General features: G+C 29.4%; 1 protein-coding gene across 1 annotated transcript in view; it reads left to right on the top strand.

Moving 5' to 3' along the window:
* LOC123261187 (pair-rule protein odd-paired-like) overlaps positions 1-19,869 on the top strand; it is a 38,653-nt gene extending 18,784 nt beyond the window's left edge. Inside the window, exons 2-3 of the mRNA XM_044722707.1 lie at positions 15,667-15,836; positions 19,167-19,869. Coding sequence (XP_044578642.1) covers positions 15,667-15,836; positions 19,167-19,511 — 515 coding nt within the window. The 3' untranslated portion in view covers positions 19,512-19,869. The remainder of the gene's footprint in view (positions 1-15,666; positions 15,837-19,166) is intronic.
* Positions 19,870-21,247: the final 1,378 nt, after the last annotated feature.

Genomic DNA, 21,247 nt, shown 5'->3' with positions numbered 1-21,247 from the left:
CTGTCAAAATCATCAGATACCCGGCGTACGGGCTTGACACTTTAAAAAAAACCTCAAGGAGGTATCTTTCGACAACAAAACAAAACTACACTAGTAACAAATTTAAACTACGACTACTTTATCCGTTTCTATATGATACATTGTAATTTAATTTTTGTAACCTGATACTTCTCCAGCGAAGTTTATATTGTGGATTGTGGATTGTTGCCCACAGGGGCAACATATCAACGAATTATTAGACCAGTCAGAGAATACTGTAATTTACTTGACGGAAATTCTTACAAAAAACACGCCCTAGATTTTTAAACCTGCAAAGAAAAAAAAATTTTCGTTGAGTTTTTTTATAAATATGTAACGGGAATTTGTTTGATGATCGTGAAAAAAATTTTTTTTTAATTATTTTACAATAACTAAAGACATTAAATATGGCGGAAAATTTTTTCGAGGATAACACTATTTAAATAATGATATGTTAAGTCTGTATTTATTTTATCTTCAGTACTAATCGACTGTCGCAGTAAATTGTTAAGTATGCAATTGAAAACTTGCAAATGCTTGTGAGTAAATGATAAAAATTATTTAAATAATTTTTAAGAAACTCAAAAAGATATTGCTCAGTGTTTTGTGCATGCAAAATTTTTCTAAATCTCTTAGCGTGTTTATAAGCTTTAATGTAAAATTGAATTTAATGTGACTGCAGGCTGGAGTTTACTTAGGTCGTCATAAACTCTGAATGTCTATTGGACAAATTTTTGCAATACTTAGCTAAAGTTAAATAATATATTATGAATGTACATAGTAGTCAAGTATGTAATGAAATAATAGACAGAAAATTAATAAATAAAATAAACTTTTCACAATTTCGAGTCTTTAAGCAAAAAATTTATAAAATATATAAGGCCCATAAATAATCCTGAAAAAAAAAATTCTATTCTTTATTTTATTGAAGTAAAAAAATGAGATAGTCTTAAATTTTTGCTCCCGTTTTTTAGAGCATCACATTAACTATTCTCTCAGTTATTATTTTTATTCGAATATTTTTTGAACATATATAATTACAGACGATTAAAATGAGTAATGACAAGGACGACGTGGGTTTTTAAAAGAGCCCGTCGATTCGTCGCGAGACTTGAGAAACACTTTTATTTTATCCCTCCTCCCACCCACATGAATATCCATACATGTAAATGTGTGTCTGTGTGTGCGCATCTTCGACTACAATATAACAAAACTGCAGCATCAGAGATACAAACGACTCGAAAGACACACATACGTCTATAAAGTAGTTTTGCGAAATTCCAATAAATAAAATTGCACCGTGAAATGCGGCCTAAGCACGCCAACGGCATATCAACGATAAAAAACCTCCTCATGCATTTAGATTTTTTTATAAATAAATTTAATAATAATAATAATAATAATAGATAGATAGATAGATAGATAGATAGATAAATAAGTTTTATTTGATCTTGGAGTCAAGACTCCCTCAAGACCATCAATTTTACATAATTTTAACATTTAGTGTACATTAAATACAGTGCTTAAAGTGGGGAAAAATATAATAGCAAACATATTATATATTTTTCAGACAATAGTTAATAGTTAATAGCCAATGATAAATAATTAATTAAATTCAGAGTTAATTATGTATAGAGCTAAATGCTGCAATAATCAATACAATATTATCAGTTTTATTATTTTGTTAATTTCTAATCTCAGTATAGTAATTAAAGCACGCATTGCGAAATTCTTCAAAATTGGTTATCGTAGTAATATTTGCTGGCAAAGAATAATAATAATAATAATTTTCTATCAAAAATGTGACTAAAAAAAGTAAATAAAAAAAAATTCGAGCGCAAAATATCAGTGCCAGAAATTCCGAGGTCGTACTTCAAAGCAACCCTCACAGTGAAAATGATACAAGAACCAGCAACCAGCAACAACTCTCTCAGACTCCTACCATTCTATTTCTCTTGTCCCTCAATACATTTTACACCCACATATCGTGCGATTCACATTGGCAAACTGAAAAGCCCAGCATACCGTACGACGAACCATACCCATATTCATATCCGTACCAACTCCAACTCGTGGGCATGTTACTCGTTATGTTAGTGGTTTAGCGGAGCCAAATGCACACCACTTCAACATACAAGCCCGTGTCGCTGGGTATAGCGCAAGTGAGAGCGTGAATTATGTCTTGCGCGAGATGTCAAATTGCTCGGCATATCGTAAAATATCCAAGTCCACGCTGTGGGAAACCTATTATGTATTTATTGTATTATTTTAATATACTGACCTGATATTCTTACTCTTAACTCCTCGTCTTGTGTGTATTTGACGTGCACTTTGTTTTCTCATACAAAAAAAAATTTACTCCATTCAAGAAAGAAATATTTTTTAACTAAGAAGACTCGTAGAAAGAATCCCGATTTTATTGCTTCAAAAATTCATTTTTGGTTTCTTAATTTTTATAAATAAAAAAATGTATTTAATTTTATAATCAGAATTTGATATTATTGTCGAAATTAATTGGTTAATAGTTCAAAAAAAAATAGATATATTTTTGATGTAATTAAAATAATAATCTGATTGAAACTATGTAATATTTAAAAAAAAAATCGGTATTATCTTGAAGCAATTTTACTGGGTTCAAATCGAGAGAAAAAAAAAGTACTCAAGTCAAAATATATATAAACCTTGTTTGAAAATAATAAAAAATTTGGTCCCAAAAATTAAATTATTGAAAGGAGATATTTTAGATCCAATAATTACAATTTATTTTATTTAACAGATGTAAATATTTGAAAACAGGGCCAACATTTCGAAGAAAATTATTTATTATTTTTTTCTGTGCAAGAATTCCACAGACTTGACTTCGAGAGAACAAAAAAAATTAAAGCTAAAGACCAAGAGTCATGATAAACGAGATGAACCACTAACAGATAGTAATTAATGACCTGAGAAAGAATCCAGGTCATTAAACCGATCTAATATAACGTATCACGGTGTTAAGCTCATGCGGCTAAACGATCGTCGAGCGAGCAATGATCTAACCTGGTATCAACGTTCACTAACATAAGCTTTTCGTTTGGGTCTTAAAACCCAGCCCAGCCTGATTTAGCAATCTCCCTGCCACGCCCCGTGTCCAGTCATTAGATGACCCACGAGTTAGTTGGTCATTATTCATTGATTCATTGTGTTAGTAATGTAATAAACAAAACTCGTCGAGTCAAATCATTTTTAATTATTGTTATTATTATTATACAGAAAATTCGAGCTCGATGACCACACGCAAACACACTTTGTTGAGCCCCCACTTCATCGATATGATAGTAAATATATGTATATGTATATAAAAATAAGTACGGGTTTAATTATGTACACAATAAGAGAGGGAGCTCGGAGCTGGGTGTGTTTTTTATAAATGAATTCGTGTATTTATGTTTATGTGTAAAAGGCTGAGATCTCGGATATCGGATCTTGAGTTTGGATAGAAAAAAAGGGAGGAGATAGGAGATACCTAGGTACTAAATAAAAGATGAGTTATGTGTCGTAAGTGTCGAGTCATCGCAAGTCGATAAATACACGATCGATCCTCAGAGATCTATTAATGATTGAATGTTCAAATTAACTGTGACTAAACTCTATTAAACAGGAGGTTAATTTATTTTACGGCTTGGTATGTTCCCACTCGTCGGATGTTAGGTGTGTAAACAAGTTAAGTTTTATATTCATGATTTTGGAAGTTGTAAATTTGGTAATTCGAGGATTTGCATGCTCCCTTATGTTAGTTTTTCACATTCACTCATTTTTTCGCTTTTTGAGTCGTCATTTTCTTGCTAGTTGTGAAAAATAGCGAGGTTTTCTTTTTGGGAAGATTATTAACTGAAGAAAGTTCAAGTTTTCTTTATGGAGATTCTATTAGAGCAATGTAATTTTGGACCGGGGATCAAAATAGTTTTTTGAGGTTGGTTTTTTTTCTGAAATGATAACTCTATGCAAATATACGGATAATTTAAGGACTGAAGATCTAAATACTTGAATTTGTACTAATTGCTTTGTTGAGGTCAACGATGAACTTGAAATATTTAATTTAAAAAATTGAGCATTAAAATAATTTTTTGACGTTTGATGTCAAATTGTAGGTCCGAGATTGGAGATATGAAAAAATTGTAAAAGACTTTTTACATGAAATTTGATTCTCTATAAAAAATGACTATTAATTTTTTGGTATCTTTTATCCTTTGGTTGTAATTTTAATCCAAAGTTAAAATTCAAACATTGACAATATCAAATTTTCGCTTAAACAACCAGCTGTATCTTTCCAAAATATTAAATTTGCGGTACTTAGTATTGAGAAAAATCATTCCTACGATCGAATCGTCCGCGAAAGTAAGAAGGATCAGGATAAGCACTAAAAGAGTGGAGGCGGAGGTAAGATTCCAAAAATTACAAAAAATTTTATCTTGATCCCTAAAAGTTCGATAGCTAAGATAACTTTTAGGCCGTAGATTAAAAATATAAAAAAATTGTAAAAGATTTTTTGCAGGAAATTAAATTCTCTAGACAACAGGTCCTTATAAATTTTTTAGTATCTTTTTATTGTTTAGTTTAAATTTTAATCCAAAGACAAACAACCAGTTGCTTTTTTTAAAATATTAAATTCACAAGATCCTGAACATAAAGAAGAATTGAAGTGTTGTTCATTGAAGAGGCTTGTTGATTGAATAAAAGAATATCTAGTTTGTATTTGGCAATGTAATGTAAGCTCGAGTACAAATCGCTGCCGAATTTGAAAGAAAATACTTTGGAAAAAATAAATAAAACGAGCGCGCATGGCCTTTGAAGCGCGAAGCCGATATTCAGAACGTGCCGGAAAAATTTCAACTGTCTTTGTTGAACGCGACGAAATCCTCTTGCTGCTCAAGAACCACACGATCCAGCTTGTTAGTATCCCATTGTAGCGAAGTACTTTTCCCAAAAACGGTCTTTCATCCTCATCCACGTACAAATAAAATCTGGTAGGCTGTAGGCTGGTTAGGCCGCGTGGTCCAACATCAACTCATCCGTGAGACCGGAAAAGAATGCTCTCAAGTATACACTTTTGTCGAAAGGAGCCTGCCTACACCAGGATTAGCACCATGCCAACAAATATTTCACCAAAGCCGGAACGAATTATGTGTCGAGTGGATTTATATTTATTTAATACTTACCATTCTTCAATTGCCATTTCCTTCCACCATTTTGTCCCCGTCAACACTCGAGATTTCAAGGAAAAGAACAAGTCGATCTTTTATTACTCTAGATTTAGTCAATTTATTATTTTTCTCGATTTTTTTACGGACAAGCATTTTCCAATGCATAAACTCATTCAGTAAAAAGCTGGCTTAGTATAAATATATACACATAATATATTTTCATCTTAAATTTAAATAATTCGCTCCTTTTATTTGGTTGTCAAGATATTCAATTACCAAGAGATCGGTGTTAAGATATCGCTTACCATGACAACTATATAAAAGTGTATATTCCGAAAATATTCTACGAACTTAATTTTTTACCTTTATTGCGAAAAAATTTTTTTCGTCCTTGACCTACCTGGAAATATTATACATGACATGAATATTGATCAAATTTACATTTGATTATAAATAATGAATATTTTAATCCACACGATTGTAGATAAATTTTTTATAAAATTTCGCTCAACAATATTGAATCTACACAGAAGGAAAAATTTCTTGACTGGAGAACAAAATACTTAGCTCAAGAAAATTTTCGGGTAATTTTTTCAATTTAAATTATCATAAATACTTTATACGATAAATTTTTATATTTGATCAAGATTTTTAGATACTTTAGGGAAGCAGCGCCACCTATTTCAGCTGAGAAAAAAATTTTATATTATTTTAGCGTGCAATTATACATATTGAATGAAAAAAAATGATGAAATATTATTTGATCTTCCCATTTGAAATGTTAATCAATAAAAATATCAATGAAAATTTACTTCTATCTTTATATTTAATTTTTTGGAGCAAGAGAGAAATTTTCTCAAGACAAGAAAATTTACTTTTATCAAGAACTAAATTTTTTGGAGCTTAGAGGCTGAATTTTCTCAAAACAACAAGATTTTCTTGACTTAAATAAATTTTCTTGGATCAAGTGACGTAAACTCTAATTGATAATAAATTAAGATTGAATTTTTTGAGTAAATTATAATTAAAAATTAATATTGTGTTTTAAGGACGCAAGATACAATATTTAATTTTCTATAAAAAAGTATTCTTACGCAGAAAGAAAAATTCCTTGACTGGAGAACAAAATTCTTGGCTTAAGAAAATTTTCGGATGCCTGAAGGAAGACCGAAGTAAAAATTTTTCTTGAAATTCTATTCTTGGTGCAAGTCATTTTTTCTTAATTTAAATTATCATAAATACTTTATACAATAAATTTTTATATTTAATCAGGATTTTTAAATACTTTAGGGAAGCAGTGCCACCTACTTCAGCTGAGAAAAAAATTTTCTTACCTTGAGAAAATTTTTCTCTTGAATATTTGATACCCATTTTATATTATTTTAGCGTGCAATTATACATATTGAATGAAAAAAATTGATGAAATATTATTTGATCTTCCCATTTGAAATGTTAATCAATAAAAATATCAATGAAAATTTACTTCTATCTTTATATTTAATTTTTTGGAGCAAGAGAGAAATTTTCTGAAGACAAGAAAATTTACTTTTATCAAGAACTAAATTTTTTGGAGCTTCGAGGCTGAATTTTCTCAAAACAACAAGATTTTCTTGACTTAAATAAATTTTCTTGGATCAAGATACGTATTTCCTAAAGCAAGAAAATTAATTTTGTTGGAATAAGTGAAATTTACTGTGTCAAAAAAAAATTTTTTTTTCGCTCAAGAAAATAATGAGAAAGAAAAATATTTTCTTGGCTCAAGTGAACCTTTTTTTCTGTGTAGAAAACATTGTAAATCTTAAAAAAAAATTTGGGAAAACATTTAATATTCTTATGTCCAAAAAGAGGTCCTGGCTTATTTATAGAAAAATAAAAAATTCAAAGAATAGCTGCGTAGTTCTGTTCCCTGAAGATTCGCTAACGTAAGAATGTCGAGAGTCATGGTGAATAGCATTCGTGGTAATTCTAGACGTTGTCCAGGCAGCATAAGCCTTCTTCTTCCTCCGCTTTCCTCTCTCCTGTTGTTAGGTCGAAACCTGGCGCCCGTATCTTTTATGCCTAAAGTTTCTGAAAATCTTCGAGTTTGATCTCAGCTCGGCTGGCTGCTTTTCTGTTTATCCCTTTTCTACGACTACCACCACTGTATGATACTTGTTTGCTGTAATATAGAGAGCTGGAATGAGTAGAGGAAGAAACACGCGTTTACAAAAACATAAACACATTTGACTGGAATCCAAGTTGAGTAAAAGGTTGTTTATGTGTGTGTTTGTTATGTTGTAGGTGAAGAAGGTATATCTTCTTTCTCTCAAACTAATCTTTCTTTAAACAAATAAAACACACAAACGTATCCCGTCTCTTGGCTCGCGACGGTAGCATCATGAGCTCAGATAACCAGTCAAGAGATACACGACCCTAAATTGCCCCCGCACGTTTACTTGTCTTCGCTACCGAATTTTCAGGAATCAAGATTAAATTTTTTGTAATTTTTGGAATCTTACCTCCGCCTCCACTCTTTTAGTGCTTATCCTGATCCTTCTTACTTTCGCGGACGATTCGATCGCAGGAATGATTTTTATCAATACTAAGTACCGCAAATTTAATATCTTGGAAAGATACAGCTGATTGTTTAAGCGAAAATTTTATATTGTCAATGTTTGAATTTTAACTTTGGATTAAAATTTCAACCAAAAAATTAATAGACATTTTTTATAGAGAATCAAATTTCATGTGAAAAGTCTTTTACAATTTTTTCATATCTCCAATCTCGGACCTACAATTTGGCATTAAACGTCAAAAAATTATTTTAATGCTCAATTTTTTAAATTAAATATTTCAAGTTCATCGTTGACCTCAACAAAGCAATTAGTACAAATTCAAGTATTTAGATCTTCAGTCCTTAAATTATCCGTATATTTGCATAGAATTATCATTTCAGAAAAAAAACCAACCTCAAAAAACTATTTTGATCCCCGGTCCAAAATTACATTGCTCTAATAGAATCTCCATAAAGAAAACTTGAACTTTCTTCAGTTAATAATCTTCCCAAAAAGAAAACCTCGCTATTTTTCACAACTAGCAAGAAAATGACGACTCAAAAAGCGAAAAAATGAGTGAATGTGAAAAACTAACATAAGGGAGCATGCAAATCCTCGAATTACCAAATTTACAACTTCCAAAATCATGAATATAAAACTTAACTTGTTTACACACCTAACATCCAACGAGTGGGAACATACCAAGCCGTAAAATAAATTAACCTGCTGTTTAATAGAGTTTAGTAACAGTTAATTTGAACATTCAATCATTAATAGATCTCTGAGGATTGATCGTGTATTTATAAAAAATTACATTTCTCTAATAAAATCTCTATAAAGAAAACTTGAACTTTCTTCAGTTAATAATCTTCCAAAAAAAAAAAGCCTCGCTATTTTTCACAAATAACAAGAAAATGATGACTCAAAAAGCGAAAAAATGAGTGAATGTGAATAAAAACTAATATAAGGGAGCTAGCATACAAACACTCGAATTACCACTTATAGTCTGGTGGGGATAAAAAAAAACTCGAGAACATCTGCCCTATGGGCATCCTCCCTTTCATAGTCAACATGGCGGAATGATTGGCGCATCAACCGGTAGTTACTTTGCCCACGGATTTGCGGTTCTCTTTTTACGTGTATAGTAGTGCCACAGCATATTTACTCAATAACGCCTAGTGCTCATTCTTCGCTTTTCGCGACGAATTTACACAAAGCAACATCCACCTAAAATCTTACCAAACAAACATCCGTCGAAAAAACTACTCCTTGTTAAAGTGTCGTGTCAGAGTCAACTTTGAATTTGCAAGGCTATCTAAATCCAATATCTGAACACGGGTAATCCCCGTCGATAGTATCTATCTATCAGTTAGGACCTGTCCGTTCTTATTCTGCAGTATCTTCTTTCCGATCTGGACCCAGCGCTGTATAAGAAGTAGTTTTATATAGTATAGGGCGATGCAAAGATCAGAATCTAGTGTCAATCAGTGTTATTCGGCGTGATCAGTGATCATTGATCATCGAGCAGTACATTGGCATCATCCAATAGCTAATGCAGAATGTATAACAGGAAAATTATCCACTCGAGAACGCGAGAAGAGAGGCCGAACCAACAATTTAGTGGCCCAACTCGATACCTTTTTGTTGTGTGTTTGTTATTTTGGGTCGAGCCGAGTAAACGAGGGGAGACTCAAGTGAGAGGTGTGGTGTGGTGACTGCCAGAGAGGGGCCACAATGACAATGTCTGCTTTCCTGGATGATGCTGATGCTGATGCTGATGGTATGTCCTTTATTTACTTACACTAAGAGCCAAGGTACAGCTCGACAATGGACGCGAAAAATCATCCATTATTCTCCTGGGCACAAGGCTACTTCTCGATCCGTTTTCTGCCTCGGCAAACAATGATCTTGCTTCTAGCCCATATATCACTCATGAGTTGAGTAGTTTTCTGAAAACTTTTTTTATTGAACCAAATCTTTGGTGCAAGATGGATCATATTTGATGGAAAGTTATACTGTATGTCTTCTATTTTCTATACTAATAAATGGAAAGCCAGTTTTTTTGTCCGGTTATACTGCGAAAACTACTAAACCGATCGGAATAATACTTATACCATAAGATGCAGCGTGTTTCGGAGAAGGTTTTAGTATATGATATGGTGGTGATTACTTATTTATTTATTTATTTCTTATATTAAGACCCAACAGCTCAATGCCATTAACAGGGTCACTTTATACAAAGCTTGGATACAGAATAGCGGCTATGTTTTACAAGTTATCATATATTTATATTTATATACTCTAAATTATAATACAATAGAAAAATAGTTAGTTTTTATTGCCATACACTTGTATATTACTTATTATACTACAAAATATATTTGGTAATACAAAACATTTCATAAAAAAAAAAAAAAAAAAAAATATTGCCATATCAAAGCAAATTTTTAAGGGAGCTGGGAAAGGACGGATAGGGGAAAGGGGGGACCTACTCAGTGGGAATTTTTTCCGTAATTGAAAAAATAATCAGACAGCCCAGACTGGGAATCGAACCCAGATCTCTCGGTTACGCGCCAAGGGCTCTACCAGTTAAGCTATCCGAGACAAGTACTGACTACTTTATTCAGTCACGTATATAAGACCCACCGATCAAACAACGCCACCGTCCATCTTACGGTAAAGAGCCATATCAAAGCAAATTTTTAAGGGAGTTGGGAAAGAACGGATAGGGGAAAGGGGGGACCTACTCAGTGGACCTACTCAGTACTTATGCGGAGCCTATATTTTTTTGACTTAGAAATAATAAATTTTTATTGCAACTCAATTTATTCTACTCGATTGTCATTTGTTTAAAATAAATTTTTTAATTCTATTGGTTATGTTTATATACTAGGCAGATTTCTTCACTTATGAGACCTGCAATTTCTTTAACTGAAACTTTCAATGCTCCTTAAAAATTTTTTTTTTCATATCAATTATTATTAATTTTTGTAAGAAAGACAGGGGAATGTTATAATGATTGCACATTGAAAGTTACAATGGATATTAGCTAGAATAATTACATGGATAAAAGGTGCATGCCAATTCGATGGAATTGGGAATCTGTGCAAGTCAAAACAATACTCTAATTAAATTTCAAGTCTAGATCTAAAAATGCAATTCTATAAAGCGCCCAGCGGAGCGGGCGAGTTACAGCTAGTATATAATAAGGCCGTAAGATTCAAGAGCTTGAGGAAAATTTGGACCTGCGATCCAAACTGACGGGTTTGACTTTTCTTGTTTTGTCCTAGCTCTAAACAGTTTGTCACTCGTTGCCAATTTATTTGTGCTTTGCTGCCAGAGTTTTGCTATTGTTAGGCTGGGGGATCGGGTATTAACAGATGGTTAGAGGGTGACAATAAGGTTTTGTTGGGCTTTTCTTTCCATTGGAATCCTATTGATGATAATCTGGTGATTTATCTGGCAAGTTACCGGGAAAAATGAATTTTAAAGTGGCTATGGTAATTTTTTTTTCAATGACAGGATACTTTTTTATTTTAATTATGATTTTTGATGCAAACTCATCGGTTAAATTTTAAATTAATTTTATGCTGGAGTAGAATTGAAAAAAAAAAATTTTTTTTTTCAAGGGAGCAATTGATGATTTTTTTGAAAAATTTGTTTTTTTATTAATGAAAAATATTTTAAGTAAGAAAATTATTTTAGTGTGAAAATTTTAATTTACAGTTCATTTTTACTTATATGTTTGTATATTTTTATTATGATTTAATTATATTGAATGAACAATTTTAAATATCGTTTAAAAAATATAAACTATTTTTTTTTTTCATTGTAATAATAACTTTTTGTAAAAGAAAAATAATTCATTACTGTATAGTTGACTTTTAGAGAAGTTAAAAAAAAATTTATGTTGTACTAAAAAATTTTTCGTAGAATTTCAGTCAAACATGGCCTTTAATTTTCCAATAAATGCAACCCAAAAGTCACTGAACAATTCCAAGGCTGTAACTTTCTAGGAAAAAATAATAATAAAAATCTAACGGGATCTAAGATGTAACTTTAACGAATTCTAAGTTCACAATGATCTCTTTTCTATCCGAATTTTTTCAGGTATTTATCAGATGAAAGTTTACAACTTAAGTATTTTTATTATTATTTTGTAAACAAATATTTTTGACTTTCAATTCAATAAACTTTTAAAAAATCAAAAAATGTTGCACAAAATAAGGGTTGAATTAAAAAAAATTTTCTGATATTTTTATTACAAGAATTTTTTGTTTTTTAATCAAAATTTACTAAAAAATAAAATAAAATTTTTTCCAAACTTTACTATAAAAAATCATTCTATTGTTACACATGTGTCCGACAAATTCACATCATCATCATTATTAAAATCATAAGCGCATACTCTTTGATCCACCTTCCTAACATCTAATCCTTATATCTAATCCCATAGTACAAACTGAATTAAATACGACCGTAGGAATCGCGGTTCGTGTTCGATTCCCCATGGATTCACACGCACAGTAGGATCATCTTGATATTCAGGACCGACTTGACGTCTTCTAGCCATCTACCTTCCACGCTAAGCCTTGATAACCATCATAAGTCCACCAATTATCATTATCATTACAATTATAATTCAGAATCACAATTATAATTATAGAAAGAAACCAAACCGCCCGTTACATAGCAAAGTTTCATCCAATTCGTTTCCATTTCTCCTGTATACACACATATAAATATGGTATCGGGACGTTCCAAAACGATTATAATAACTATTTTATCCAGTGGAGATCTAGAACCATTGTATGCCCATTCTGAAAGTCATAACACACGAGTTGATACACCGACTCGAAAAATGTATACAGTATCGTCTCGGGATTGCCTTTTACTCCATATATATGTATACAGATATAGATATAATATGTACTATATGTTTGTTTGTCTTCTTTATCTTTTTCTGGTTTGGTAGCACTACAATGAGGGCATCCTCGATCATCTGTCCCTTGTTTGAACGAATTTAAGTTCTGTACGTTTAGTTCTACGTGCAGTCGACTCGTATTTTTATTTCGATGTATTGTAACCTTTAGAATCTGTATATTGGCATAAGCACGAGCCGGCTATTCTATTTATTTCTTATACTTACAAATACCAAATATCTTTTTTTTTCTACATTTATATGGGTGTGTGTGTGTGTGTGTGTGTGTGTGTGTGTGTGTGTATGATCGAGAACAACGTGAGCAATATTTTACAGCATATTGTTGCCATCTGCACTCTACTATTCATGTTCTTATTCTAGACATATACACACACACACACACACACACACACACACACCAATATATGCACACGCATGTATTATACCCACTAATATTGAGTTTAAGTTCAAATTTATAAGAAGGTGTGCATACGAGTGTATGTGTGTGTGTGTGTGTGTGTGTGTGTGTGTGTGTGTGTGTGTGTGTGTGTGTGTATTTGTGAGGGTGCGAAAAAAAAGAGGGAGAAATCTAACCTAAGGTACTTTGAAATGGCATTGAATTTAAAACCTACTGCTTATTATTTATCTATATTATATTTATTTGCCAGGACCGCCACTGAAAGATCGTACTAAAGACACCCCTCTGCCGGAGACATGTTTAAAAGTTATTAATCGTTGGTATTGAATAGCTCAATATGTCTACTCCCCCATATTTTTCATTATTTTTTTTTTTTTTGTGATTTAGAATGATAAAATTCTTATAATTGATATTGAATCATTCTTTTTGGGTTTTTGTATTGAATTATTTTTTTTTTTTTTTTATTTATTGGTGAATTTTTGGGATAAATACACAGAAGAAAAATGTTCTTGAATCAAGTATATAATTTTGAAGAACTTAATCTTCTTGATTTGAGCAGAAAAATTCTTGAACTAATAAATTTATCTGGATTTAAGGAAATTTTACTTGATTCAAGAATTTTTCGTCTTAATTCAAGACAATTACCCTCTACAAAATTATTTTCTTGGTTCAAGAATTTTTCTCTCGAATCAAGTTAATTTTTTTTTTTCAGTGTAGAATTTGAAAATTTCAAAAATATTAAGGGCTAAATTTATAGTAAGGTAAAAAAAAATGATTTCCAAGAAAACTTTCTCTAAAACACGAATTACTATTATATGCTATTACTGTAACTACGGTCTTGTGTTATAAGAGGAGTATACTTGGAACTAAGTTAAGTAGGTAGATTAAGCAGCGTAAGAAGATTTTAAGGAGCTCAAGTGAATGAGGACTAATCCGTGAAAAATCAGGAAGACCTTGAAGTGCTACGAAGAAATGCAATAAGCTATTTCTTGAGTAGAAGATAATACTTAATTTAATGTAAAAAAGATGCATAATGATAATCGAGGAGTGATTTTTTTTTTGTCGTTAAAATAGGAATATTTTTGTTTTTTTATTGTGGAATTTTTTGTAAAAAATTCGGGATAAAGAAAAATAGCTAATTAAATTTTTTATAACAAAATTTTAGTTTTTATTTTAAAAATTTTGGAGGTTAAAATTAAAGTTTATTTTTTTTACCTTAAAATTATTGAGTACGTATCGTATTCTAAGAAAATATTTTCCAACAACCAGAAAAATGATTTATCACCCTAAAATATAAAATAACAAATATTTACAGCTCAACCCTACAATCTCCAACTCAAATAAATTATACTTCTTGTAGAACGTAAATAAATATTTATTCAACCTTTAGGCTTTTTTTTTTTATCAGAAACAAAATATTTTTGGAAATTAGTTTTTACACAAAAAAAAAATAATTTGATTTAAGAGAAGAAATATTGAGCCAAGACATTTATTTTAAAAAGTTTCATAAAATTTTTCTTGATTTAAGTAAATTTTAATTTATTTAGAAATTATATGCTATAAAATTCTTCAAGAATTTTTTGAGTCAAATAAATTTTTCTATTTATTTTTTATTATAATTTACTCTTTAAAATATGCAATTTTTTTCTCTTAAATCTAGTTGATTTTTTTTATCATTATATGGAAAAAAAAATGTTTTTAAATTAAATTATCATTAATTCTGTAAAAAATATATTTTAATTTTTTCACTGTAATTTTTCAATGACTCTTTTTTTGTAAATAAATTAAAAAAATCTTAAAATTTTATATCAAAATCTAACAACTAATTTAAAAATTGTAACTTATTTTTAAGGAACTTAATTGTCTTGTTTATAAATTAATCTACTTTAAATTAGAATATTATCTGTCACGTATTGACCGAAATAAAAGTAACGACATATCACATTATATCAACAGGAAAAAAGTTACGTGAAAAAACTAAAAATTTAGTGTGAATATTTTCTTATCCATCATGACAGCAGACTACTTAGTACTGACAGTACCTAGTGTCCTTATTACACGTGATATATTTTTATTACTACCCAGGAAGTGAGCTCACCGCTTTTGTCATGCAAAATAATAACAAAAATACCTCGAAATATATTTTTATTTTATTTTACGCATAAATGTATGGAGCGAAATAAAAAGGAAAAAAACCGGCAAGTTTGCACTTCCGTCTTCGCGCCTTGCTAGCTTCTAAGAGGGTGCCAGTGTTGTCGTTGGGGGTTGAGGGCTGTGCTGAGATTCGTCCTGCGACGGCTAAAATATATTCCCCGTCAACTTCCGCTTCAAATAAATAAAGTCACGCTATCTTTTTATCCTTTTTCCTTCATTTTCTTTTATCTGGTCTACACACTGCTATGTACACATTTTACTGCAGTTCCTGGGTGCTGTATTATTACATACTAGGGAAAAGAGTAGGAGGGGAGGAGGGCGGCCATTTTTATTCTTACTTTGTACTGAGAATCCTTTTTATAGATTTCAATTTAAAAAATAAATTTTATTGAAAATTCTTTCTCAAGTTTGAATTAAATTTTAATTGTTCTGTTTCAGGTGAAAAACCCTTCAAGTGCGAGTACGAGGGTTGCGAGAGGAGGTTCGCCAATAGTAGCGATCGCAAGAAACACAGTCATGTTCACACGTCTGATAAACCCTATAACTGCAGAGTCGCGGGTTGTGACAAATCATACACACATCCGAGCTCGTTGCGCAAACATATGAAGGTTAGAAAAATTTTAGATTTTTTATTTAATTAAATAGAAAGTTACAAAAAAATTTTTTTCTTTTCGTCAAATTTTAAAAATATTCTAAATAATATTTTTATTATAATTATAATTACGGATTGAATATTGAAAATATGAAAAAATTATTGGATATTTTGTTTTGTAGAAAATTTAATTTTATAAAAAAAAATTCCTTGTGAATTTAATTGAATCTTTGATATTTTAATTCAAAATTAAATTGCAAAATGCTTGTTGAAATATTTTAATAAAAATTTTTAAATTAAGATTTTAGGTAAAATTTTGAAAATACAAAAAAATTATATACGGAGAGAAAAATATGGAAATTATTCCTATAATTTTAATGAAATAATTTCCTATACCGTTTTAGGAGTGATTACTTAAATTATAGGAATTGTATTCATAATTTTTGGGAAATGTTACTATAATTATGGGAACGGTTCCTATAATTATAGGAACGATACCTATAATTATAACTGTAATATTGGCATGATTTCCATAATATATAGGAATAGTTTCTATAATATTAAAAGAACCATTCCTATAATATTATGGGAACCATTCCCATAATATTATAGTGATAATGCTTAATAATATTGCACTGATAGAAGGATTTATTTGTATTAAAAAAATATTTGTTAATAGTTAACAAATCATTTATTAGAGACCATTTTTTAGTATCAAACAAATATTTCTTAGTATTTAAAATGATTTGTTTGTATTTAATAAATCAGATATTCATTTATTAAATATTAATAAATCTTTTTAAATACTAAGAAATATTTGTTAAGGACTAAAAAGTGGTCTCTAATAAATGATTTGTTAAATATTTGTAAAATAAGTAATATTGTTCATAAAAGCAAATAAAACTAAATTTAAATAAAAATTTTAAATAAAAAAAAATAAAACTTAAATTAAATAAAAAATAAACTTAAATTAAAATAAAACATTTAAATAAATTTAAATAAAACTTCCTACATTTCTATAAACCTTTTAATTACTCATTCAAATTCTGAATTATTCCTATCATTGTCATTATTTTTATCTTTTCATTTGTAAATGATCTGACCGTAGTTGAAGATTATTTTAATCTCAAAATGATGATCCAGATAAGCGTTAAAAAATTTACCTACACGGAGAGAAAAATATAGAAATTATTCCTATAATTTTAATGAAATGTTTTCCTATACCATTTTAGGAGCGATTGCTTAAATTATGGGAATTGTACCCATGAATTTTGGAAAATGTTTTTATAATTATAGGAATGGTTCCTATAATTATAGGAACAATACCTTTAATTATAACTGTAATATTGGCATGATTTCCATAATATATAAGAATGGTTCCCATAATATATAGGAATAGTTTCTATAATATTAAAGGAACCATTCCTATAATATTATGGGAACCATTCCCATAATATTATAGTGATAATGCTTAATAATATTGAGATATTTATCATTACAACTCAAGTTATTTGTGACTTAGATGACCACTTTGAAGCATTTGAAATTATTAGTAATTGCGATAATTTTACTTGCTTCTCAATAACATCATTTGAAATATGTAAAATAAGTAATACTGTTCATATAAGCAATAAAAGTTACATACCCAAAAGGTGTATTTAATAAATATTCAACGTATGTATTGTAAATAAATAATTTGTTCTAAAAATAAAATGAAATTGTAAAAATAAACAATGAATTTCCATATCTACTTTGCTCTTCTAATTGTATAGTGAGAAAATATCCCTTTTATTAGAGAAACTTTAGAATTGCTACAATATTTTTCAATATTAGCTAACGCAATAATAACTGAGTTGGAATAAACAATTTAAGATTAAGTACACACGTGAATAAAAATTATGAAAAAGAAATTTTTTCACTCTAGTGAAAGATCAATTTTTATTTACAAAAAAAAATTTATTAGCAAAAAAATATATAATAATTACTTGATATTTTTCAAGTGATTGCTTCATTATTATGAACATAAACATTTTCCTATTATTATGTGCGTCATTCCTATAATATTATAGGAACCATTCCTATAATATTATAGCAATCATTCCTTTAATAATATAGGGACCACTCTTATAATGATCATTTTATTATAGGAACCATTCCTATAATTTTTGGAAAGGTTCCTATAAATTTCTCTCCGTGTAAAAAAACTTTTTTGTGAAAAATTTCATTTTCTATTAAAAATAATTCTTACAAATTTTCCTTGTATTTTTTGATATTTTTATTAAAATTTTAATTTTAAGTTTGAATTTAAAAAATTTTTTAATAAAATTTATAAAAAATTTTGAGTCAAATTTTGAAAATTCAGAAAAATCATAAAAAACCTTTCTTGTTAAAAATAAAATTATTTAAGGAAGTTCGAGCGAATCTAATGTAAAAAATAATTTCCAACTTTGAGCTTTGAAATTAAGTATACGTATAAATAAATACGTCATTTATCTAATCCTAAAATTTGAAAAAGATTCACCGTTTAGTTACTTAGATATTAAATTTTAAAAATCACATATTTACCTCCTTATACACGGGCTGTTATGGCGGACAAACGTTTTGTCGAGACTTTAATTATTTATTTCAATATTAACCTCCCAACTTTAACGGATAAAAAACTATACACAAGAAACTTAGATTATTGCAAAATATAAAAACAATTTAATAATAATACATTACCGATATAATTTTTGAAATATTTAAAGTCAAATTTTATGTTTGTAACTGGTTTATCGTCAGCCATTTATTCGAATAAAGATTTGACAACATCGCGTCAACAGCTGAGAAAAAAGAAAAGGATAGAAATATAGTTACAGAGAGAGAAATGTTTAACTGACACACTCATCCACGTCTCTGTTATGGGTATAATCAAGCGCGCTATTGCCAAATCTGTTTATTTATTCCGGCAAGTAATAAATACCAAAGTCAATTTATTACTTTACTTTATTAAATAAGTAAAACTCATAAATTATTAAATTGTTTAAATTATTTTAAATTAAAATAAAGAATTTTGACGAATATTGGGAAGACTAAAATTAAAAAAAAATTTTATCATTATTTTGACTCATTATTTACGCTCGAACTTCCTTAAAAGAAAAATCTTGATAAATCTTATCATATCTTTGACATTTTTATCAGAATTTAAATTCAAAGTAACAATTTAACAGATTTATAAATAAAACCCTTAAAAATATTTAAACAATTATTTAATCAGTAATAATAATAATTTCTTACGGCATTTTTAAGTACTTTAAATAAAGTATAGTGACGACAATAACAAAATAAAAAATAAAAATAATTACAGGTGCACGGAATGACAATGGGAGAAGGAAAAGTCAGCAGTGGATATGAAAGCGAAGGTGAAGAAAGTAGCAGCAGTGGCGGGAGTTTATCAGTGACAGGACACACGGAGTCCCCGCAACCACCGGCAATAGTATCATCAACGACAGCGACCACCCCAGTGAACCATTCGGGTAATATAAGTAATCATCATGCGTCGTCATTGAGGCCACCAGAAATAAACGATTGGTTTCACTGTCAACCGCCACCGGTAGGACCGCAGCACAGCCCTCTATCTGCGCCTCCACCGCCCCACCACCTAGGCCACCATTTCAACCCCATCATGCATCACCAGGCTGCGGCTTATTGAGCGCTTGATCAATTTAGCTGAATAAAAATAATCATTTTCGTTGTATTATACTACCAATTATTTTCATCAATGCTGAATCTTTCAAAATTCCACACCGTGTGTGTAAAAAATTTACATATATTTTTTTAGTCACGTTCGTGCCTCTATTTAATTAATAGCCAAATATATTGAATAATATTTAATCATTATTAATTTTCATTGCATAACTCGACAAAATTATTTTCACATAATTGAAAATATCAATATATTTTTTTTATTCGTTCAATTACGAGTGATTAATTGCAATTGAAGTTTATTGATCGTCAGCCGAGTGAGCTAGTTAATTTATTTATTTAAAAATTTTTACGACTGTCCAATTGCTGATTAAAGTTGAAATTTTTTTAAAAATTTATGGAAAACAAATATAATTATTAGTTATTACAAATAGGAAAATTAACGTTTGAATTAAAAACAAATTTTTTAATTAAAATTTTTTAGTCAAATTTTGAAAATTCAGAAAAATTATAAAAAACATTTCTTGATAAAAATATAATTGTTTAAAAGAAAGATCTTGATAAATCTGATATTTTTATTAAAATTTAAATTCAAAATAAAAAATTTAACAGAAATCCTTAAAAATATTTAATCAGTAATAATAATTTCTTACGGCATTTTTAATTACTTTATATTGAGTATAATAACAAGTAAATAAAAAAAAAAATCAGAATTTAACAAAATTTCATGAAATTTTTTGAAAACAAAACTGAAACGGCAATTATAATTTTTTGTTTAAATAAATATTATTCGGGCACTTTAATAATTAATTTTGAAAATAATGAAATTAATTAACAATAATATAATAAAATATGTCAGAAATAATATATTGAAGCAGAAACTATTCAAAACTGCTCTAAGAATTCATCAAAAATTATATAAAACGATAAAAAAGCATAAATTCAGGTCATGATCTTTTTGATCTCGCGAAAAATTTTCTTATATGGCCTGAAGTGGCTTAATACGTCAATATATAATTTTTTGTGTCTTAATGTAGTCATACACAATTTTTATATGGCCAGATATTAAAATTGGGCATATTAGACCAAATGTAAGCATATTAGTCCATATAAGGACATATTTGGCTTAATATGACGCGATAATTTTTTATATGTTCTAATATGGCCCGATACAGTGTGAAAAAAAAATACTTCTATTAAGAAAAATTTCTCAATACAAGAATTCTTGAAAATTTTCAAGAAAATATATTTTTAGCTTAAGAACTTGTTAAATTGATTGAAATAATTTTTAACTTCCCGCTAAGAAAATTGAAAATTTTCAAAAATCGGGAAGTTATTGTTTTCACCCCGTTTTTCGTAAATCGAGATTTCATCAGATCTCGACATTTTGAGGTCCTAGGAAGCTTTCCTGACTATTTCCGCGGTGATGTCACCGTGTCTGTATGTATGTATGTATGTGTGTGTGTGTGTATGTATGTATGTAAATCTCTCATAACTTTTGAACGGATCATCCGATTCGATCGAAATAAGCGGCGTTTTGAAGAGTTCCTTTGCCCCTAAAATTCTGATACAGAATTACCTAATTTACAGAAATTGAGTCGATAAATTTTGAGAAATTTCAAAAATAAAATTTCCAAAAATTCGTTTTTTTGAAATATCTTTTAAACGGCTGAACCGATCAATTCCAGAAACTAATCAGCTCTTAACTTTAAAAAACTACGCCGATTGCCACCAGCCCGGTTT

The sequence above is a fragment of the Cotesia glomerata genome, linkage group LG3, assembly GCF_020080835.1.
Source record: "Cotesia glomerata isolate CgM1 linkage group LG3, MPM_Cglom_v2.3, whole genome shotgun sequence".
NCBI lineage: Eukaryota > Metazoa > Arthropoda > Insecta > Hymenoptera > Braconidae > Cotesia > Cotesia glomerata.
Note: the sequence above shows the minus strand (reverse complement) of the source record. Positions and strands in the feature narration are given on the sequence as shown.